General features: G+C 43.5%; 1 protein-coding gene across 1 annotated transcript in view; it reads left to right on the top strand.

The window, feature by feature from the left end:
- Positions 1-232: 232 nt before the first annotated feature.
- prok2 (prokineticin 2) overlaps positions 233-21,676 on the top strand; it is a 29,074-nt gene continuing 7,630 nt past the window's right edge. The window contains exons 1-3 of the mRNA XM_078413759.1: positions 233-304; positions 625-705; positions 16,978-17,103. Of these exons, the coding sequence (XP_078269885.1) occupies positions 233-304; positions 625-705; positions 16,978-17,103 (279 nt within the window). The remainder of the gene's footprint in view (positions 305-624; positions 706-16,977; positions 17,104-21,676) is intronic.

Here is a 21,676-nt window from a genome sequence, read left to right on the forward strand (position 1 = left end):
TTTTATGTTGAATAGTGTTGTTGGAAAATCTACACAAGTGGATTTTTTTTTTGTCCACAAAGCACAAATAAATAAAACTAGTTGTGAGTTGACTTTTGTAAGAGCCTCGCCCAATGTGCTCTGGCTCCGTTATATTGCAGCACAGGACAGCAGACATCCTAACGGAACGGGCGACCGGTGCAAACGTGCCAAGCTGTGCTAAAGAAAACCACAACCTCAAAGGAAGGCCACGATGAAGAGCTTTCTCTTCGCTCTCATCAGCGTTGCTGTCATCAGTTTCGTGCTTTCTGCCGTCATAACCGGGGTAAGTTTAAATGTTTCTATTTGAGGTGGGGGGTTCTTCATCGTTTAGTTGGATTGCATCAAAAGTTTAGACTATTAAGGGTAACAGATTAAATCTCAGACATCCCAGCGAATATTCCGTTCTATGCTCAACACCAATGATTGATTGATTGGTCGATCAAGTTTAAAAGGACAGGTTAAACGTTTCCCATCCCGCTAACCATTCTGCATTATTCTACATGTCACACTGACATCGTCAGCTTTGATTTTACAACAGTCATCGAACTTAAAAATCCGTTCGAACGCTGGTCATTTGAAACTTAGATTTTTGTTCTCTTCTAGTTTGGGAGATGGGTGAAAAGATTGCCCGCGATAGAAGCTTCGTCGTTGAAATTAAAGCCGGCCAGGTGTAATGTCATACAGGTTAGACAGATAGTGGGACTTCTAACAGATTCATCCTTAAACCGAAATAGTAGTAAGGATGTGTAGGAAGGAACAGTTTACACTGAAGATAGACGCAGAATGCTGGAGTCACTCAGCGGAACAGTCTGAACAGTCCCATTCCTTCTCTCCCGAGATGCTGCCAGACCTGCTGAGTTACTCCAGCATTTTGTGAATAGTCTGAAGAAAGGATTTATTCACAAAATGCTGGAGTAACTCAGCAGGCCAGGCAGCATCTCGGGAGAGAAGGAATGGGTGACGTTTCGGGTCGAGACCCTTCCTCAGTCTGGAGAAGGGTCTCCACCCGAAACTTCCTTCTATCCAGAGATGCTGCCCGTCCCGCTGAGTTACTCCAGCATTTTGTGCTTATCTTCAATATAGTACGAGGCAAGTTCCAAAAGCTGTTAAACCGCTGAACTGGCCTCCGTTCAAAACAGCACTTGTCTCCAAATAATTATTGTGCCTTTAAAATTAAAAAAAACAGCAAACTGGCTGAGATTTGATTTCTGCGCCGTTCAATTTCCCCACTGCGGTAACAACGAGTTCGTTTGCGCGCAAGGTAATCTTCTGTCAACTGGGGAATCAAACTTGCACAAGCAAAAACCACAGGTTTGAGGTCACAGAATCACAGTTTTCACGTGGAAGTCGGAGGTTTGAGTCCGCTGCCAAGTCGGCTGTTAAGTCTTTCCACCAGAGTCCATGTGGAAAATCTCCATGGCTAGTGTTTCACACTGTTCAGACCAACTTTGGCGTGCCGCTGTTTGACAAAAGAAGACGCGGAGTGCTGGATTAACAGCGGGTCAGGCAGCATTTCTGGCGACGTGTCAATGTAGGACGCAACTGCGGATGCTGGTTTAAACCGAAGATAGACACAAAGTTGGAGTAACTCAGCGGGACAGACGCATCTCTGGAGAGAAGGAGTAGATGACGTTTTGGGTCGAGACCCTTCTTCAGACGTTCTTTCAGTCTGGGGAGCCTGCAGAATGATTGTAAAGGGGAAGTTGGAAAGAGAGAAGGGCCAGGACAAAGCCTAGCAGGTAATATGTCGGAAGGAACTGGAGGTGCTAGTTTACACCGAAGATAGACACAAAATGCTGCAGGAACTCAGCAGGACAGGCAGCACCTCTGGAGAGAATGTCCATCTGGCAGGTAATAGCCGACAAAGGTGAGGAGGGTTGTTTGAGAGCCAGATGGTTGGACAAAGGCCGAAAACAGAAGGCATGAAACACAAGGGTTGAACAGTTGCGAATTGTGAAGCCAGAAGAAGGAATGTAGGTGGGGGGAAGAAACTGGTCCAAATCCAGGTGGGACACAGAGGGGAAAGGGGAATTGGTGTTCATCACAAGGCTGTTAGATCCTAAATGATATGAACATCTGCCTTCTTTACTTTCTCCACTCTACTTGATCGTTCAAATAAGCAGTAGTCATTCACAATGAAAACAGTTGGAATGTAAACGCTTTGGTTGGACTAAGAACATTAGGTCGTGTCAATACCGTATTTAAATGAATGAATTGCACTGTGTGGCTCCAGATTCTCCCTTGAGTGCTTTACAATGAAATGTATTCCCTGTTATGTCGGATCCACAGACGCCAACTAGTCCCTATAAACAGTAATACAATCATGCAAATGGCAATTTGTGGATAATGGAATGCTTTAAAATCTGCACATGTTGGTAATCTCTGATTTAAAAAAAAACGGAAAAGCTGGAAACACTCAGCAGGTCAGACAGCATCTGTGAAAAAGAGAAGCAGTGTTTCGTGTCAGGTACTTTTTAGATTGTTGATGGGGTTGTTCAAAGATGGCATGGTGTGCCCTCGGGTTAATGACTCAGTTGAAAGCACATCCACCATCTCTCCCCCATCAATGGTGAATGATTGAGGGTCTGATGAAGGGTCTCGACCCAAAACGTCATCTTATGGCGAGACTGGAAACTTGTTCTTTGTTGAAGAAGTTTATTGCGACAATCTATTCCTTTTCTCCAGAGATGGTGCCTGACCCGCTGAGTTACTCCAGCATTTTGTGTCTATAATGATGATTCAGCCTAGATTCTGTGGCCTAGGTGCCTGAGTGGTACTTAAACCCACAACCCTTGTACTCTGAGATACCGCTAATGCATGGTTGACCCTTTACACATACAGGTGGTAAATGCAGAATAGATTTAACCAGGGGACTAAGCCGAAAGGGCGGTTAAAGAGTTCTCCTGGAGACGCAAGGAACTGCACAGGCTGGAATCCTGAGCAAAACACAAAGTGTTGATGGAACTCAGCGGGCCAGGTAACATCTGTGGAGGGAATAGACAGGCGAGGGTTGTCATGTCGGGTGGAGGTGCCAAACATGATGTGGAGACTCGGTGAACTGAACCCGTTAAGTCATTGGCCAGAATGGATTCAGACTGCATTGGGAAGTAATCAGGTCCAACCTTGCTTCCTAGGGATTAATGGACCATCTGATTGTGGCGTTAAAATAGCATTGGGTGATGCACACAGTTAGCACTGGCAGTTCAGAGGGAGGACATCCAACACTCAAGTGAAAATTACTTTTGTCAGCTCAAGAAGAACAGGAGTACTGTTCCAAACATCATGAACAAGGAAAATCACCGCTACCTCAGCTGCCCGCAGATCTACTTATGGATTTATAACGTCACAAGGGATAGGAGTAGAATTAGGCCATTCGGCCCATCAAGCCCACTCTGCCATTCAATTATGGCTGATCTATCTCTCCCTCTAACCCCATTCTCCTGCCTTCTCCCCATAACCTGTACTAATCAAAAATCTTTCTATCTCTGCCTTCAGAATATCCACTGACTTGGCCTCTACACCTTTCTCTGGCAAGGAATTCCACAGATTCACACAAGATAGATACAAAGTGCTGGAGAAACTCAAGGGATCAGGCAGCACATCTGGAGAAATAAGGGATAGGTCGGGAAGAAGGGTCCCAACGCGAAAGGTGGCATATCCTTCTTCTCCAGCGATGCTACCCGACCCGCTGAGCTACTCCAGCAATGTGTGTCTATCTTTAGTATAAACCAGCATCTGCAGTTTCTTTGCTTCTACATTCGTGGACTTGTCGACCTCTGTCAACGATAGAGCACGATGTTCAATGTTGGTGAGCGAAAGCGGGCAGTCATTTACAGCGTGCATCTCACCAGACAGCGGCACTCCATCCCCAGTTGGAATCCAGCCTATACCACCATCCCGCAAAGTTAACCAGTCGCCAATTCTCAATCATCCCCTAATAAGGCATAATAATAGTAATCACCAACCTCGCTCGCCACGGGGTTTGTGTAGGAAAATAACTGCAGATGCTGGTACCAATCGAAGGTGTCACAAAATGCTGGAGTAACTCAGGGGGTCAGGCAGCCTCTCAGGAGACCTTTCTGTCATGGGCCTCCTCCATTGTCATAGTGAGGCCCACCGCAAATTGGAGGAACAGCATCTCATATTTCGCTTGGGCAGCTTACACCCCAGCGGTATGAACATTGACTTCTCTAACTTCAGATAGTTCCTCTGCCCCTCTCTTCCTCTCCCCCTTTCCAGTTCTCCCACTGTCTTCCTGTCTCCAACTACATCCTTTCTTTGTCCTGCCCCCTCACCTGACATCAGTCTGAAGAAGGGTCTCGACTCGAAACGTCACCCAATCCTTCTCTCCTGAAATGTTGCCTGACCCCCTGAGTTACTTCAGCATTTTGTGATACCTTCGCCACAGGGTTTGATTATCTACACAAGGAAGCATATGCAGGAAGGACCAGGCATCTCACACAATGTTACCCAAAATCAATATTCTCAACCTGCCGGTTTTCAAATATCCATTGAATATCTATCCACGTTCTACAAACCTGTCACCCTGGTGGAAATGGCTAAAGTCACACCATGCTCCAGATTGTGCAAGGCATTGTTTGTAAAACACAGGCACCATTTTCCATATTTTCGAGCTTGTGAAGTGTAGACTTCAGGCTGCCTCGGCACGGCAACCAACACAATCAAGGACAAGTCTCTCCCAGGTCACTCCCTTTTCTCCCCTGTCCCATCAGGCAAGAGGTACAGAAGTGTGAAAACGCACACCCGGCAGTCTGAGGAAGAGTCCCGACCCAAAACGTCACCCATCCTTTTTCTCCACAGATGCTGCCTGACCCTTTGAGTTACTCCAGCATTCTGTCTATCTCTATGTTCGGGGACAATTTCTTCCCAGCTGTTATTAGGCAACTGTACCATCCTCCCAACAGCTGGAGAGAGGTTCTGAGCTACTATCTACCTCATTGAAGACCCTCAGACTATCTTTAATCAGATTTCTTTCTTTCCCTCTCTCTTTCCCTATCTCTCCATCCCTTCCCAGTTCTCCAACCACTCTTATTGCCTCCGACTACATTTTATCTCTCTTTTTTGTTTTTATCACCCAGCCAACAATGACCTATTCTACATTTTCTTTGAACCTCATTCCCTCTGTCCTGTTTTCACACCTTACACTTTCTTATCTATGCACTTCCTTATCTATGTACCTCCCACTCCCCTGACATCTGTCTGAAGAAGGGTCTCGACCCAAAACATCACCCATTCCTTCTCTCCGGAGATGCTGCCTGTCCCGCTGAGTTACTCGAGCATTTTGTGTCCATCTTTAATCAGACTTTACTGGACTTTATATCGCACTGAACATTATTCCCTTTATCTTGTATCTGTACACTGTGGATGGCTCGATTGTAATCGTATATAGTCTTTCTGCTGACTGGTTAGCTCGCCACAAAAAGCTTTTCACTGTACCTCAGTACAGGGCGGCACGGTGGTGCAGCGGTAGAGTTGCTGCCTTACAGCGAATGCAGTGCCGGAGACTCAGGTTCGATCCTGACTACGGGCGTCGTCTGTATGGAGTTTGTACGTTCTCCCCGTGACCTGCGCGGGTTTTCTCCGAGATCTTCGGTTTCCTCCCACACTCCAAAGACGTACAGGTTTGTAGGTTAATTGGCTGGGCAAATGTAAAAAAAAATTGTCCCTAGTGGGTATAGGATAGTGTTAATGTGCAGGGATCGCTGGGCGGCACGGACCCGGTGGGCCGAAGGGCCTGTTTCTGCGCTGTATCTCTAAATCTAAAATCTACACTTGACAATAAACTAATCTAAACTGGAAACCAGGAAGTGAGCACTGACCAGCAGATAAATGGAGGCACAAGGAACTGCAGATGCTGGAGTTTTGCATAGTACATAAAGTGCTGGAGTTACTCAGTGGGCCAGGCAGCAACTCTGGAGGAAATGGGCAGTTCAATGATCAATTGACATCCACTGCTGTCAGAGTCCTCACGGAGTTCAGTGTGGAGTCGTCACTGTCAGACTGACGTTCCCAGTTACTCTATATTTTATAAATAAATAATACTTTTGGGAGAAAAAAATCTGGGAGAAGAATGGGCAAAGTAGGATTGGGTCAATGGTAAACAGAACAGTGTGATCGCTTGATCTTGGTGTAGGTGGTTTCTAGATAGGTTCATTCCTTCAATGTATTATTAACCATTCTCAGTTTTGAAGCAGCTGTAACAAATCATTCATTTAGAATTTCAAAGAGTTTAAATGCTTTAGGATTTTTTTTATATTTCAGAGAATATTTTTATGCTTTCAAATTATTTAAGTGCTATAATTTTTTTAAATATTTTTTCAATGTTTCTAAATGAGAATTTGACAGCTCAATTAAATCAGGGTCATGACTTAGTCGGTTGTCAAAGCAATTATTTTTTTGCTTGGTGCTCTGGTTTGTTTTACTACAAGTCCGTGGACATGCTTCAGACCAAACGGTGAAGGATTCGTTTCCCAGGTTTCCTCAAGTTTTCATTGGAAGGAGCACAAAATATTTTTTTTCAGTCAAGTGGGTGGCATAGAGATGGAGTTGTTGCCTTACAGCACCATAGACCCGAGTTCGATCTTGACTCCGAGTGCTGTCTGTATGGAGCTGGTACGTGCTCCCCGTTGCCGTGTGGTGTGGGGATCGCTGGTCAGCGTGGACTCGGTGGGCCGAAGGGCCGGTTTCTTTGCTGTATCTCGAAACTAAACAGCTTTCTGAAGTAGGGTCCCAAGCCGAAACGTCACCTAAACATGCTCGCCAGGGATGCTGCCTGACCTACTGAGTTATTCCAGCACTTTGTGTCTTTTTTCTTTGTAAACCAACATCTGCAGTTCCTTGTTTCCACTAACAATACTTATTGTTGGCTACAAAACCCAACCTATCATTTTGTTTTCTATATTGTCCACTATCACCAATGCCACAAAATTGTTACTGTACTTGATGGCATGAATCGTGAGCAGCGCTCGTGACCAGTCCAGACTTATCCAACCAACCTTTCCACGACTTGATCTCAAGTTGCTCTCTTTGAATCGGTGTTGGTGTACCTGTTTGATTAAACTCCTGTTGAGCACAGTGGGACACAGTTATTAGGTTAAAACTGCTTTCTAAGTGCAACTTAAACACACCTATTGAGATTTGTGCTCTAGCCCTCCAGCTAATTTCATAGCCTGAGTCACTAGTTTCAGTAAACTGTTCACCATTACACCTGCTTGTATCTCCTTTATCAGGGATATAAAACATAGGATTTTTCTGTTGACGATCATTATTTTTTATATTCTTACATTTTATTTCACTTCTCTCATAATTTTTAAATGCTGGACATTGGATGTTATTTCCCACTGTCCAGTTCACCTTCCCAACCTCCCTCCTCCTATCCCCAGTTGTTTGAGCTTCCAAATTTTAGGGTTTTTTTGGTTCCAGTTTCAAGTCTAGGGAACAGCTGGATTTCCTGCATTGACCCTGGATGGAATCGAGCGTGATGTTGTGCTTTTCGACTGCAGTTCTTTGTCACGATCTTTGCTTCAATAAATTCAATGGATCTTTCAGTCCCTCAGCGGCTTGGCACCAATTTCATTTTCTTCGCACCTTGTGCACTAATTGTGCTGTGACATTAAAAACCTTGCTGAAAATGTAATTATATTACATCGCAGAATTTCCATTGTTAGTAGAATCTGCCATTTCTCTGAGTGAACTGGAGTGAACCTTTAAGGCAGAAACACCCTCTCGTAAAAGTATGTTGAAGCCTTTCAAACAGAATGTGTTTATCAAATTCTGTAATTACTCCTCCTTCATTGAGCCTGCTAACCTTGACCTTACAGGTGGGCGATAGATCGTCCTGGAGTTTCTAGAGAAATGTGGGCAATTTTGTGTAGAACTGCCAGCTAGCATTTCCCCATGTGAGTAACAGGAGGTTTGAGACTTTGATGATCCAGCAGAGTCCGAAGAAAAGTCCCAACCCGAAACGCCACCTATCCATTTCCTCCTGAGATAGACATAAAATGCTGGAGTAACCCAACGGGACAGGCAGCATTCCTGGGGAGAAGGAATGGATGACGTTTTGGACTTCTTCAGACTGATACTGCCTGTAAAGCTTCTCCAAAGATGCTGCCTGACCCGCTGAGTTACTCCAGCACTCTGCGTCCATAACTAGTACCTGTAGTTCTTTTCTTTATTACAAATGGCAAATGGAGTTTAATTCCGATAAGTGTGAGGAGTTGCATTTTGGGAAGTCAACTCAAGGCAGGACCTTCACAATGAACGGTAGAGTCCTAGGGAATGTTGTGGAGCAGAGGGATCTAGGAATACAAGTACATAATACCCTGAAAGTGGTGTTACAGGTAAATAGGGAGGTAAAGGAGGCTTTTGGCATGCTGACTGACCTTCATCAGTCAGGAAATTCAATATAGAAACTGGAATGTTATGTTACAGTTCTTCAAGACGTTGGTGAGGCTGCACTTTGAGTAGTGTGTTCTTTTTTGGTCACCCTGCTATAGGAAAGATGCCATTAAGCTGAAAAAGGTGCGGAAAAGATTTACAAGGTGTTATCAGGACTCAAGGGCCTGAGCTAGAGGGAAAGGTTAACCAGGCTGTGACGTTATTGCTTGGGACATAGAAGGCTGATGCATGATCTTTTAGAGGGGCAGAAAATCATGAGGGAATTCAATGGGTTAAATGTACGTAGTCTTTCTCATGGGTTAGGGGCCTCAAGCACTCGAGGACATAGGTTTAAGGAGAAGGGGGAAAGATTTAATGACAGCTTGCGGGACAAATTTTTGACACAGAGGTTGATGGGTATATGGAATGAGCTGCCAGAGGAGGTAGTTAAGGCAGGTACAATAACAACTTTTAAAACATTTGGACAGGTATATGGACAAGAAAGGTTGAGAGGGATATGGGCCAAACAAGATAAATAGGACTACGATAGATGGGGAATCTTGGTTGGCATGGGCAAATTGGGCCGAAGGGCCTGTTTCTGTGCTGTATGACTACTGCTCTCAATAGTAATTCCTTTTGCTTTGCAGTTTTGTAGGCAAATGCTGCAGCAATTTAAATCATTGGTGCCCAAAAGTGCCCGACACCAATGAATCTTTTGGTCTGTTGAATTTATTTATGAAAACATTTTTGGCACGTCTACTTCGCTGATTATTCTTCCCTGACTCTTCAGAAATATATAATCTGTAACTGGTGATTTCTCAGATGCAATCTGCAGATTCCTAATAATTTAGCTGTCATATTAATTATCAAGAGAACACATTGCTGATCATTAGAATGAAGACGTCATGACTGACCCTTTGTAGAGGCAAGGAACTGCAGATTCTGGTTTACACAGAAGGATCCAAAGGGCTGGAGTAACTCAACAGGTCAGGCAGCATCTCTGGAGAACATGAATAGGTGATGTTTTGGGTTGGGACCCTTCTTCAGACCCTTTATTGTCGATGAACATCTCGCGAGATAGAAATGGGAAATACATTGTGTTCTTAAAAATGACATAATATAATAAAACCAAAATAACACTTCTCAAATTTGTAACATTTTTTAATCCAATAAGATGTACCATGGCACATCTCAAGAACTTTTAATTTATAAAATGGAATAGAATCCACAGACTGTGTGGTCGGACCATGCCAAACAAGTAGCTTTCAAGGAGCACTCTGAAATAGGAAGAAGCTAAAGAAAGGGTTACAAAAGAAAGTCCAGATCTAGGTTATAGGTAATTAAAGCCTTGGTCTCCATTAGCGGAGCAACTAAGTTCATGGATCTCCGAGAGTCGAAAATCTAAATTGTTTGGGAGGTTGCAATGCTGGAGGAAGATGTGGAGTTAGCGTGGGGTGGATTTAGAAAAGATCAAGGATTTCGCTTTTTATTAGACACTGCTTTATGGCGAGCCACACACAGGATTGATGGATGAATGAGCTGAGACGCAATCAGCAGTGTTTAGATTGTCCTTGCGTTTATGAAAGAATGAAAGTGAGAGATGAATCTGGTGTGCTTTAGAATAATCGAGGCTAGAGTTAAAAAAAGGCATTGCTGACAGTTTCAGCATTCAAGGCAAGAACTACTTCTACAGTCTTACAAATAAGACACAAAAAGCTGGAGTAACTCAGCGGGACAGGCAGCATCTCTGGAGAGAAGGAATGGGTGACGTATCGGGTCGAGACCCTTGAAAATACTGCCTGTCCCGCTGAGTTACTCCAGCTTTTTGTGTCTATCTTCAGTTTAAACCATCATCTGCAGTTCCTTCCCATACATCTTACAAATAAGGTTTGGAACTCTATACTTTGAGTCAACAATTACTGCTGAAATACCTCATTCACCCTCTTAGCAATAAAAGGAAGCTACCTAATTCAAGAGTGATGGAATTAGGAAATTAATCTTCATAAATCATTTTACTTTGACAGTAACATTACATTTTAATGTGTTCTTTTCATATTTTTTCAATAATTTTACTGATTTTTACAGAATCATGCCTGAGGATATCTGTAAAATTATTTTAAATGGATTAAACCTTTCTCCAAAAATTTCTGGTGACACATTTGAAATTCCTCAAGTTGTAACTTTGGGTTAAAAAATCTACTTTAAGTTGTCGGCATCCGATGAGGAATTCGGTTTAAAGAATTAAAAGGCTGTAATTGCTGTGAAAGCTTCATAAATGGGACGGAAAGTCATTAAGCATTGTAACTGAAACACCTACTTGATTGTGTATCCTTCTGAATCAGACTGGGAATGATACATCACAGCACTTGAAAATTGACTTTCCATTCAAACACATACATTTTGTTCCTGTTAAGAGAGTGATCTGGAAGATGAAGGTTTACAAGGCTTATTTCCCACGAACGTTTCTAAAACAGCTTTTTAGACGATTTGTATTAAGTTGATTACCTTTTCCAAAGTTTCCAAAGTTTTGGACGATTCCTTCACTACCGCAGGGATACATTCTACTGAGCTGAGTCTCAAGTTACCATATTGCCCTTGGTGAGGACCTCACACTGAGGCTACCAATGAATATTTTAGATGGCACTGCCATTATGGCAAATGAAATGGATTCTGAAAAGTTTGGAGTTCAACACAGGCCAAGTTTGAAACAAGATGGGTCCAAAGCACCAATGTAATTGGAAACAATATCCAAGATGGCGCCCAAGCCAGGCAACTCTTTGAGCATTAGTCACAGGAGTGGATTTGCAATCACGCATTCCAATCACTCTACTCCAACAGCTGTACACCGTGGATAGCTCGATTGCAATCATGATTTGTCTTTCGGCCCACTGGTTAGCACGCGACAAAAGCTTTTCACTGTATCTCAGTACACATGACAATAAACTGAACTCAAACGCAATCTCAAACTAATTTCGCCACAATCTGTAAGGTGCCTTGGGCAAAGGGAATTAGCACTGGAGGAAATAGAAGGATGTAAATGCCCATTATCTGAAAGTAGAGAAAGGTCAGTGGAGAAAAGTCTTGGTTGATACACCGTTATTTTGGCAAGACCAAGTTAAAAGATAAGAAAATAGTTGAGAACTACCACAAAAATCCAGTTTGTGAGAAAAACCTAAATATATTTTCAGAGTATTATTGAGTTTTAAGCAGCATCTATACGCTTCCTATAAAATCTGGTATAAATGATCAAAATTGTCTACAACTCGAACAAGATGATGTAGGAGTAAAACAGGAAATCTCTCAAGTTAAGGAAAAGTAATCTAACAATGTAGAAAACTTCAGTTCAGTTTAATTTATTGTCACTTGTACCGAGGTACAGCGAAAAGCTTTTCGTGCATGCTAACCAGTCCGCGGAAAGACAATACATGATTACAATCGAGCCATTTACCGTGTATACAGTAGATACATGATAAGGGAATAACATTTAGTGCAAGGTAAAGCCAGTAAAGTCTGATCAAAGCTAGTCCGAGAGTCACCAATAAGGTAGATAGTAGTTCAGGACTGCTCTCTTGTTGTAGGAGGTTGCTGGATAACAGCTGGGAAGAAGCTGTCCCTGAATCTGGAAGTGGAACTTAAACTACATAGGAAAATGCCACCATTCCTTTCACCAAATAAGAGGTTATTGAAAGACTAGATGGGAGATTGTAGTCTCGGTATTGAAAGAAAAATCACAAGGCAACACATGAGTCAATATTTTAAAGCAAAGAACAACCAGGCAATTATTTTATAACCCTGATCGATGGGACTTAGTCATCAGAGTTCAGAAAAACTCTGAACTCTGATGACTAAAACTCTAACTTAAACTTCCTCATCAGAAATTTGAAACTTTTTCATTCAAAACCTTGTTTGAGTTTGAAGGAACATATAGAGAACAGCAATGTTTAACACTTCTAATTAACTTCCTGGTTGACAACTTAATATTTATTATACTGCTAAGATCCAGTGAATACAACTGCTTTTTTTTAATTGTAAAACCTGCATCCAAAATCTAATCAGGCATCCTCCATCTGAAGTAATGTGTTGTGGAGCCTTTAGAGTAGGAGCTCATAATCTTAAACTAAACACGTAAGATCAAGGAGTCGATCTGGTTCTGGTCAAGACCCTTCTTCAGACAGCCCGGTTCACCTTCTCCCCAAAATCCATAAAAAGAACTGCCCTTGGAGACCCATTGTTTCTGCCTACTCCTGTCCCACTGAAATAATTTTGACTCCATCCTATCATTCCCGGCCCGATCCCTCCCGACCTATGTCCAAGATACCTCACACGCCCTTCGTCACTTTAATGACTTCCGCCTTCCGAGCCCCCACTCCCTCATCTTCGCCATCTTTGAGTCTAATGAAGGGTCTCGACCCGAAACATCACCATTCCTTTTCTTCAGAGCTGCTGTCTGACCCGCTGAGTTACTCCAGCTTTTACACCAAAGATTGACACAAAATGTTGGAGTAACTCAGACAGGCAGCGTCTCTGAGAGAAGGAATTCCTCAGACTCTGCCTGTCCCGCTGAGTTACTCCAGCATTTTGTGCCTACTCTATGTTTATTACCTGCAAAGCAGACAAATGTAGAAATATTGAAAATCTCTCACTTCCCTTTTTAATAATTTGTCTAAAGCTTTCCTGGTGATTAATTAAACCACTGACTGAGTAAACTATTGCAATACATAAAAACACCAGAGTACTTAGCAGCACAGATTGCCATTCCATTCATAGTTTTTGAACCTGTGTGCAGGGTATTGGCACGAGAAGATAAAGAAAACCAAAAGTGGGAAATAAATTCACAGCTTTTTGTGTTAACTGATGAGTTGAAATTAGAGACCACAGTTCACTTTTCCGCTGTGCACAGTTGATATCCAATATTGATTGTTAAGAAATAAACTGAACATTGCTGCAGCAACTCAGCAAACCAAAGCTGCATGACGGGCAGCAAACATATACTCATCACTGTAAACGTCACCCATTCCTTCTCTCCTGAGATGCTGCCTGACCTACTGAGTTACTCCAGCATTCTGTATAAATGACAGTAAAGTAAAAGTCACAGCAAGTATAAATCGACTTTACTTGCAGCGAGCAACTATTTCTCACTTATTATGCAATCTAATAACTGCCTGTACCTTGAAGCAAATACAGCTAAAGTACTAGATTAGCCACAGCACCTATTCCAATGACTGGCAAAAATAATGTAGTAGTGAATCAGCTCTCACAATTTGCTTTTAAAGTTAAAACGGCACAGTGGCGCAGTGGTAGAGTTACCGCCTTACAGCGCCAGAGACCCGGGTTTGATCCTGACTCTAGGTGCTGCCTGTACAGAGTTTGTACGTTCTCCCTGTGACCACGTTGGTTTTCTCTGAGTCCTCCAGTTCTCCTCACATACTCCAAAGACATGCAGGTTTGTAGGTTAATTGGCTTAGGTAAAAATTGTAAAATTGTCCCTTGTGTGTAGGGTCGTGTCAGTGTAGGGGGTGATTGCTGGTTGGCGTAGACACGGCGGGTCGATGGGCCTGTTTCCACACTGCATCTCTAAAGTCAATCGGTTAAGATAATTTCATATTTAACTGGCCTAGAAATATCCTTCGCTGCTGCACCAACATGGATATTCGCACATTCCAAAGATTGTTTGTAGGTTAATTGGCTTCTATAAATTGTCCCTTGTGTGTGGAATAGAACGAGTGTGAATGGGTGATCATTGGTCAGCATGGATACAGTGGGCCAAAGGGCCTGTTTCCACGTTGCATCTCTAAACTAAATCCCACTCTACATGATTATACTGGTGTGTTCTGCCTAAGTGCAGAGTAGAACTCGGCAAGGATATTCCCATCACCAAACAGTGACTGAAGAATATTGATGGAGATCAAAATGGCCCTACAAAGACCACAAAGAGCATGAGGAGCAAAAGGAGGGGTAATGCTAGTCAAGAAAGGTACCATTTGACATTTGGATAAATGTCACTTTGGTGCCATGGAAGGATAGAAGAGAAACTGGGAGCAATAGAGACAAATTTGGAGAATGTTCAAGGATTTAAAAGGAATCAATCATTGAAAATAGACAAAAAGCTGGGGTAACTCCACGGGTCAGGCAGCATCTCTAGAGAACAGGAATAGGTGACGTTTCTAGGTCGATGCCCTTCTTCAGACGGAGAGTCGGGGGAAAGGGAAATGAGAGACATAGATGGTGATGTAGAGAGATACAGAACAAATGAATGAAAGATATGCAAAAAAAGTAACGATGACAAAGGAAAGGCCATCGGTAGATGTGGGCTAGGTGAGAGCGAGTTACAGACAATGAGGCTCAACAAGACGACTCTGAAGCTGGTGCGACTTGGGTGGGGGAGGGATGGAGAGAGAGAGAGCGGATACAAGGTTTACTTGAAGTTAGATAAATGGGGTCAAGGAAAGAGCGTTTACGTCATGGCCCTGTTTCCACCTATCTTTCCACCACCACGCACAAGATGTGCAAGACGCCATTGTATGCAGATGCCACCCGACCTGCTGAGTATTTCCAACACTTTTTGTTTTTTTATATCTGATTTCCAGCATTTGTAATATCTTGCCTTTGAACTTACCTCTTTTGTAGATTTTGGATATATAACCATCACAGATGCCTTTAAAGGATTTGTAGCTGAACTGAGATCACTAAGGAATCTTATCTACATGAAGTGTAATTAGAGCTTTAGAGTGAAGAAGTGTGGGAATTAATAATGAACTCATCTTATTCAAAAGATTGTTCCATTTGCACTGAGGACATTTATTTATAGATTATTTTACTATATTGGTCTATGGAGGTGCTGTAGCATGTTTCAATTCAGGGGTTAATTGGATGGTCAGCTGAAACTGGTCCCATTAATAGGAATTAGTTATTGTTTTCCGGACATGTAGTTAGCAATCAGAGAAGCTGGGTGGATCGAAAGGTGGACATTTATCTGTGAATTAATCTTGTTAACTCTGGTCACACACAGCTTCAACAGAGCGCAAAAGTCTTGTAAATAGGGAATTAAGTTGCTGCTTTGGCTTGTAATGGTTTGTGTTGCTTCCGAACACAGTGTTCAAATAATTAACAAGATTTATATCCTTAAAAGTATCATTAATGCACCTACTTGCACATGGACACTTTAGCACTGATACCTGGTTCGGAAACACGCTGAAGCACCAGCAAAATATATATTTTTTTGCTTTGGTTCAAATGGTTCATGCCAGTCTTCCGGTTATTTTAGAAATATTTAAGAACCAGGGCAATGGTACAGTTGTTGCCTTACAGCACTGACAGCGCCAGAGACCCGGGTTCGATCCTGACTACGGGTGCTCTCTGTACGGAGTTTGTACATTCTTACCGTGACCGCATGGGTTTTCTCCCACATTGTAGGTTAATTGGCTCGGTATAACTGTAAAATTGTCCCCAGTGTGCGTTAATGTGTAGGGATCACTGGTCAGTGTGGACCCGGTAGGCTGAAGGGCCTGCTTCCGTGCTGTATCTCTAAACTAAACAATGGATTGTGTAGGAAGGTACTGCAGACGCTGGTTTACACCAAAGATAGACACGAAAAACTGGAGTATCTCAGTGGGTCAGACAACATCTCTGGAGAAAAAGAATAGGTGACGTTTCGGGTCAAGACCCTTCTTCAGACTGAGTGTCAGGGGAGAGGGAAACTAGCGATATGAAGAGGTGCAAAGAATAAATTAATGAAAGGTATGCAAAAGGACAAATCAAAGCCAGCAACGATGATCAAGGAAAGGTGGCGCCCACAGCTAATCTCTTTATGAATTAATCAATGAATGATTGAACCCTTTATTGGCACATGTGACAAGTCACAGTGAAATTCTTTGTTTTGCATTCCCAAGGTATGCAAAGAGTCGCCACATAAAGGGTGCCGACAATGTTACAAAGTATTCCGCGCCAGGTCCCCCTTCATTATCTCCCCCCTCTCCCCTACCCCTTTCCCTTACCTCCTTCCCCTTACCTCCTTCCCCTTACCTCCTTCCCCCTACCTTCTTCCCCCCTACCTCCTTCCCCCCTACCTCCTTCCCCCCTACCTCCTTCCCCCCTACCTCCTTCCCCCCTACCTCCTTCCCCCCTACCTCCTTCCCCCCTACCTCCTTCACCTCCCTCCTGACAGTTCTCCCACGCCGGGTCCTCCTTTGTTCTCCCCCCCACCTCTCACGGGACCCCCCCCCCCCCCCATGCCGGGTCCTCCTTTGTTCTCCCCCCCCTCTTCCTTCATGGCGATCCTCCCACGCTGGGTCCTCCTTTGTTCTCCCCACCCCCCACCTCTCACGGCACCCCCCCCCCCCATGCCAGGTCCTCCTTTGTTCTCCCCCCCCCCACCTCTCACGGCACCCCCCCCCCCCCCGCATGCCAGGTCCTCCTTTCTTCTCCCCCCCCCTCTTCCTTCATGGCGATCCCCCCACGCTGGGTCCTCTTTTGTTCCCGGCGGCACATCCTCGGGCTCCCACGTGACCCATCCTCGACTGGACTGGACTATTTTACTGATTTGTATATGTTTGTTTGCAGACCTGTGAAGGGGATCAGCAATGCAACGAAGGAATGTGTTGTGCTGTCACCTTGTGGCTTAGGAGTCTACGAGTGTGCACACTATTGGGTAGCGAAGAAGATGACTGCCATCCTCAGAGTCGCAGGGTTAGTATATTTATGCATCTTATACCAAACGAGATATATGAAATGTAGAGAAATTATGCACAAACATGTTTGGGTATCAGTGATGCTGAGAACTTTCATTACATTATTCACATGTTGCCTCTATTTGAACAGCGATTAGTACATATTTTATGAACAGCTTTTAAATATCTATGAAATTATATTTTCAAATCAACTGGAATATAAGATCATCTGCTTATACTTGCAATAAGCAAACGTTTTAGAACATTTCTAGGAATCCTGCATCTTGTGTTCATCTTGTTTCTTGAAAAATAGCTTAGTCTTAATGTTAAAAAGTTTGTCCCCAAAAAAGGGTCCTGACCCGAAATGTCACCTCTCCATGTTCTCCAGAGATGTTGCCCAGACGAGGTGAGTTACTCCTGGGGTGGCACAGAGGCATAGCAGTAGAGCTGCCTTATAGAGACCCGGGTTTGATCCTGACTACAGGTGCTGTCTGTACAGGGTTTGTACTTTCTCCCTGCAACCACATGGTTTTCCTCCCACACTCCAAAGGCATGCAGGTTTGTAGGTTAATTGGCTTCAGTAGCATTGAAAATTGTAAATTGTCCCTAGTGTGTACGATAGTGCTAGAGGATGGGGCGATTGTTGGTTGAGGCAGACTCGGCGGGCCGAAGAGCCTGTTTCCACACTGTATCTCTAAAGTAAAGTCGAAACCCTGCCCATTCTCAATACAGATCTTTTGCTTAGTTTAGTTTAGTTTAGAGATACAGCGCGGAAACAGGCTCTTCGGCCCACCAAGCCCGCACAGACCAGCGATCCCCGCACATTAACACTATCCTACACACACTAGGGACAATTTACACATACACCAAGTCAATTAACTTACATACCTGTACGTCTTTGGAGTGTGGGAGGAAACTGAAGATCTCGGAGAAGGCCCACGCGGTCACGGGGAGAAAGTAACAAACTCCGTACAGACAGCACCCGTAGTCGGGATCGAACCCGGGTCTCCGGCGCTGTGAAACAGCAACAGACTCGGCTTGTACTCGCTGGAATTTAGAAGATTGAGGGGGGATCTTATAGAAACTTACAAAATTCTTAAGGGGTTGGACAGGCTAGATGCAGGAAGATTGTTCCCGATGTTGGGGAAGTCCAGAACAAGGGGTCACAGTTTAAGGATAAGGGGGAAGTCTTTTAGGACCGAGATGAGAAAGTTTTTTTTCACACAGAGTGCTGAATCTGTGGAATTCTCTGCCACAGAAGGTAGTTGAGGCCAGTTCATTGGCTATATTTAAGAGGGAGTTAGATGTGGCCCTTGTGGCTAAAGGGATCAGGGGGTATGGAGAGAAGGCAGGTACGGGATACTGATTTGGATGATCAGCCATGATCATATTGAATGGCGGTGCAGGTTCGAAGGGCCGAATGGCCTACTCCTGCACCTATTTTCTATGTTTCTATGTTTCTGTTAACTTGACCACTGCGCCACCGTGGCCGCCTGTGTAGAGATGTGTGTTCAGGTTAAGACTCTTGCAGTGCTTCTCAGCAACTTTCAGCAATGTTGTGAATTAGCTGTCAACTCCCTTTCAGGATCTGGAGCCTTCGTACCAACACTGCCAGTTCATTGTTACAAGAAAGTGGCATCCGTATAGTGTTTAACCTATGACAATGACAAAATCCACTCTGCAGATTGCAATTCTGAAATTTCTTGCTCAAGGATCATAAGAAAAGTCTAAACACACCAGGCAAACAGACATGAGTACCCCATACATTTTTTTTTAAAATTGAGAATTTGGTATTTTATTGATTTTATCGTCACATGCACTAGAATGCAATTAAAAAAACTGTTTTGTGTGATACACATGAAAACCATGAGTAGTATAAAAGAGAAAATGAACAGAGTGCAGCATAAAGTGTTAGAGCATTAAAAGTGCAGATAAAAGAGATGCAACAGGGTAGTTTGGAAGATCGGGAATTCATCCAAAGCATATGAGAGGTCCCCTTCAAAAGTCTAATAATAATGGGAAACAAGCTGTTCTTGAATCTGGTAGTACATGCTTTCAAACTTTTATATCTTTCTGCCTAACGGGACTGAAGAAGAGAGAATGACTAGGGTGTGAGTGGTTTTGATTATGTTGGCTGCTTTCCCAAGTCAGTATGAAGTACAGATGAAGTTGATGGGGTGGGGGGGGGAGAGGGGGAGGCTAATTTATGTGATGGTCTGATGTTCACAACTCTCTCCAATTTCTTGCAATATTGGGCAGAGCAGTGACCAAACCAAGCAATAATGCACCCAGTTAGTATGCTTTCTATGGTGCATCTGTAGAAATTGGCAGGAGCAATTGTAGACATTCTGAATTTCCTTAGCCTTTAAACATCGAAACATAGAAAATAGGTGCAGGAGTAGGTCATTCAGCCCTTCGAGCCAGCACCGCCATTCAATATGATCATTGCTGATCATCCAGAATCAGTACCCCCCCGTTCCTGCTTTCTCCCTAAACCCTTGATTCCGTTAGCCCTAAGAGCTATATCCAACTCTCTCTTGAATACATCCAGTGAATTGGCCTCCACTGCCTTCTGCGGCAGAGAATTCCACAGATTCACAACTCTGGGTGAAAAGGTTCTTCCTCCTAAATTATCCTTAAACTTTGACCCCTGGTTCTGAATGCCCCCAACATCGGGAACATTTTTCCAGCATCTAGCCTGTCCAATCCCTTCTGAGGAGGTCGAGGTGTTGGTGTGCATTCTTGGCCACGGCTTCAATGTAGTTGGACCAGGTCAAGTTATTGGTGATACTTACACCTAGGAGCTTTTGGCCGCCTGCATTTCTGCACCATTGGTACAGACTGGGGCATGTACTGCACCCCTTTGCCTGAGGTCAATTACCACCTCCTTCATTTTGTGATATCGAGAGAAAGATTTCTGTTGCTCCACAGCTCTCTATCTCCTCTAGATTCTAGATTACTATGTCTAAAACACTTCCTGCATGGATGGGAAAAGATCTTAAGTGTCAGATATTAACCAGGTTTATTAAATAACTTGTTTCACTTTGGAACATCATGTAACAACTTTAAAGGACAACTTTATGAACATCATCAGATTGCGCAGGGAGATATTGTCCTCAATCGCTTGTCATAGCGTCATAATTCGGTAAGAGTTGCAGATTGTACTCCTTGTCCAAAATTCTGTTCCAATACCCAAAATTTGCAGCCAGTGCTAAATGAATGCCTTTACTTTAGACTTTAGAGATTCAACGTGGAGAAAGGCCCTTCGGCCCACCACATCCATGCTGACCAGTGATACCTCTACACCACTACTACCCTTCAATTTACAGAAGCCAATTGACCTACAAACCTTTATGTCTTTGGAGTGTGGAGGAAACAGGAGCACCCAGAGAAAACCCACGCGGTCACGCAGAACGTACAAACTCAGTACAGACAAGATCGAACTTGGATCTCTGAACAGCAGAACCTACTGATGAGGCCTGAATCACTGAAGGACCTGTTGGTGTTCAACAGGAAAGTACAGAGTGGGCAGAAGTTCAGAGGTCACTACCAATTTCACTGATGGATCACTAATGCTGCGAAATCTGGGCCGAGTCTTAAAATGAATCACATTTCATAAACAGAGTACCACGTGCAACTTCTGATAAATTGTATGTTTACGGCAAGAAACCTAACAGATTTCTATCATTGGATATTTAGTCCCACTTAAAACAGGAGTGAAATCTCAAGGGAATTGAAAGAAGGCAGGGAGGTGAGGAAATAGTTGAAGTAAAAAATCTAAAATTGCTAATCATTCGAGAACTGTAATCACTAATTTGAGTGCAGAGGTTGGAGTGACACATGCATGGAAAACTGCTGGAAGCTGTTTTGTAATTCACACCATTTTAAGTGAATCATGCAGTCATTGTGTGGGAGGCAAACTCGAATAATTGTAACGGCTCCAGAATAAATGTGGGATCATTTTCATCATTCCAAACAAATGTTTGTGAAATTCCACTGTATCTACAATTTCACATTGGTGGACGATTTACCGGGTCACCTTTCAGCTATTCCATAAGTTTAATTAAGGCTTTGCTTTACTCCGAGTTAGTTGCTTGAATGCTGCTTCATGTGTTCGTCTTACGCAAGTCATTTGTGTCTATGAAGGCCCTTTCCAAATCAATGAGAGAACCTGAGAGTTAAGACTTTGTGACTTTACGTTAGGTTTTACTTTAGAGATACAGTGTGGAAACAGGCCCTTTGACCCAAGGAATCTGCGCCGACTAGCGATCACCCCGTACACTAGTACCATCCTACACACATCTCCAAAGGATCTGTATTGAGAAGGGGCAGGGTTTGGACTTTACTTTAGAGATACAGTGTGGAAATAGGCTTTTTGGCCCACTGAGTCCGCGTCAACCAGCGATCACCCTGTACACCAGCTCTATCCTACACACTCGGGGCAATTTAGAATTTCACATAAGCCATTAACCTACAAACCTGCATGTCTTTGGAGTGTGGGAGGGAATGGGAGCACCCAGTGAAAACCCATGAGGTCACAGAGAGAACGTGCAAACTCCGTACAGACAGGTCCCGTAGTCGAGATCGAACCC

Source organism: Rhinoraja longicauda, chromosome 17 (genome assembly GCF_053455715.1).
Source record: "Rhinoraja longicauda isolate Sanriku21f chromosome 17, sRhiLon1.1, whole genome shotgun sequence".
NCBI classification, from domain to species: domain Eukaryota; kingdom Metazoa; phylum Chordata; class Chondrichthyes; order Rajiformes; family Arhynchobatidae; genus Rhinoraja; species Rhinoraja longicauda.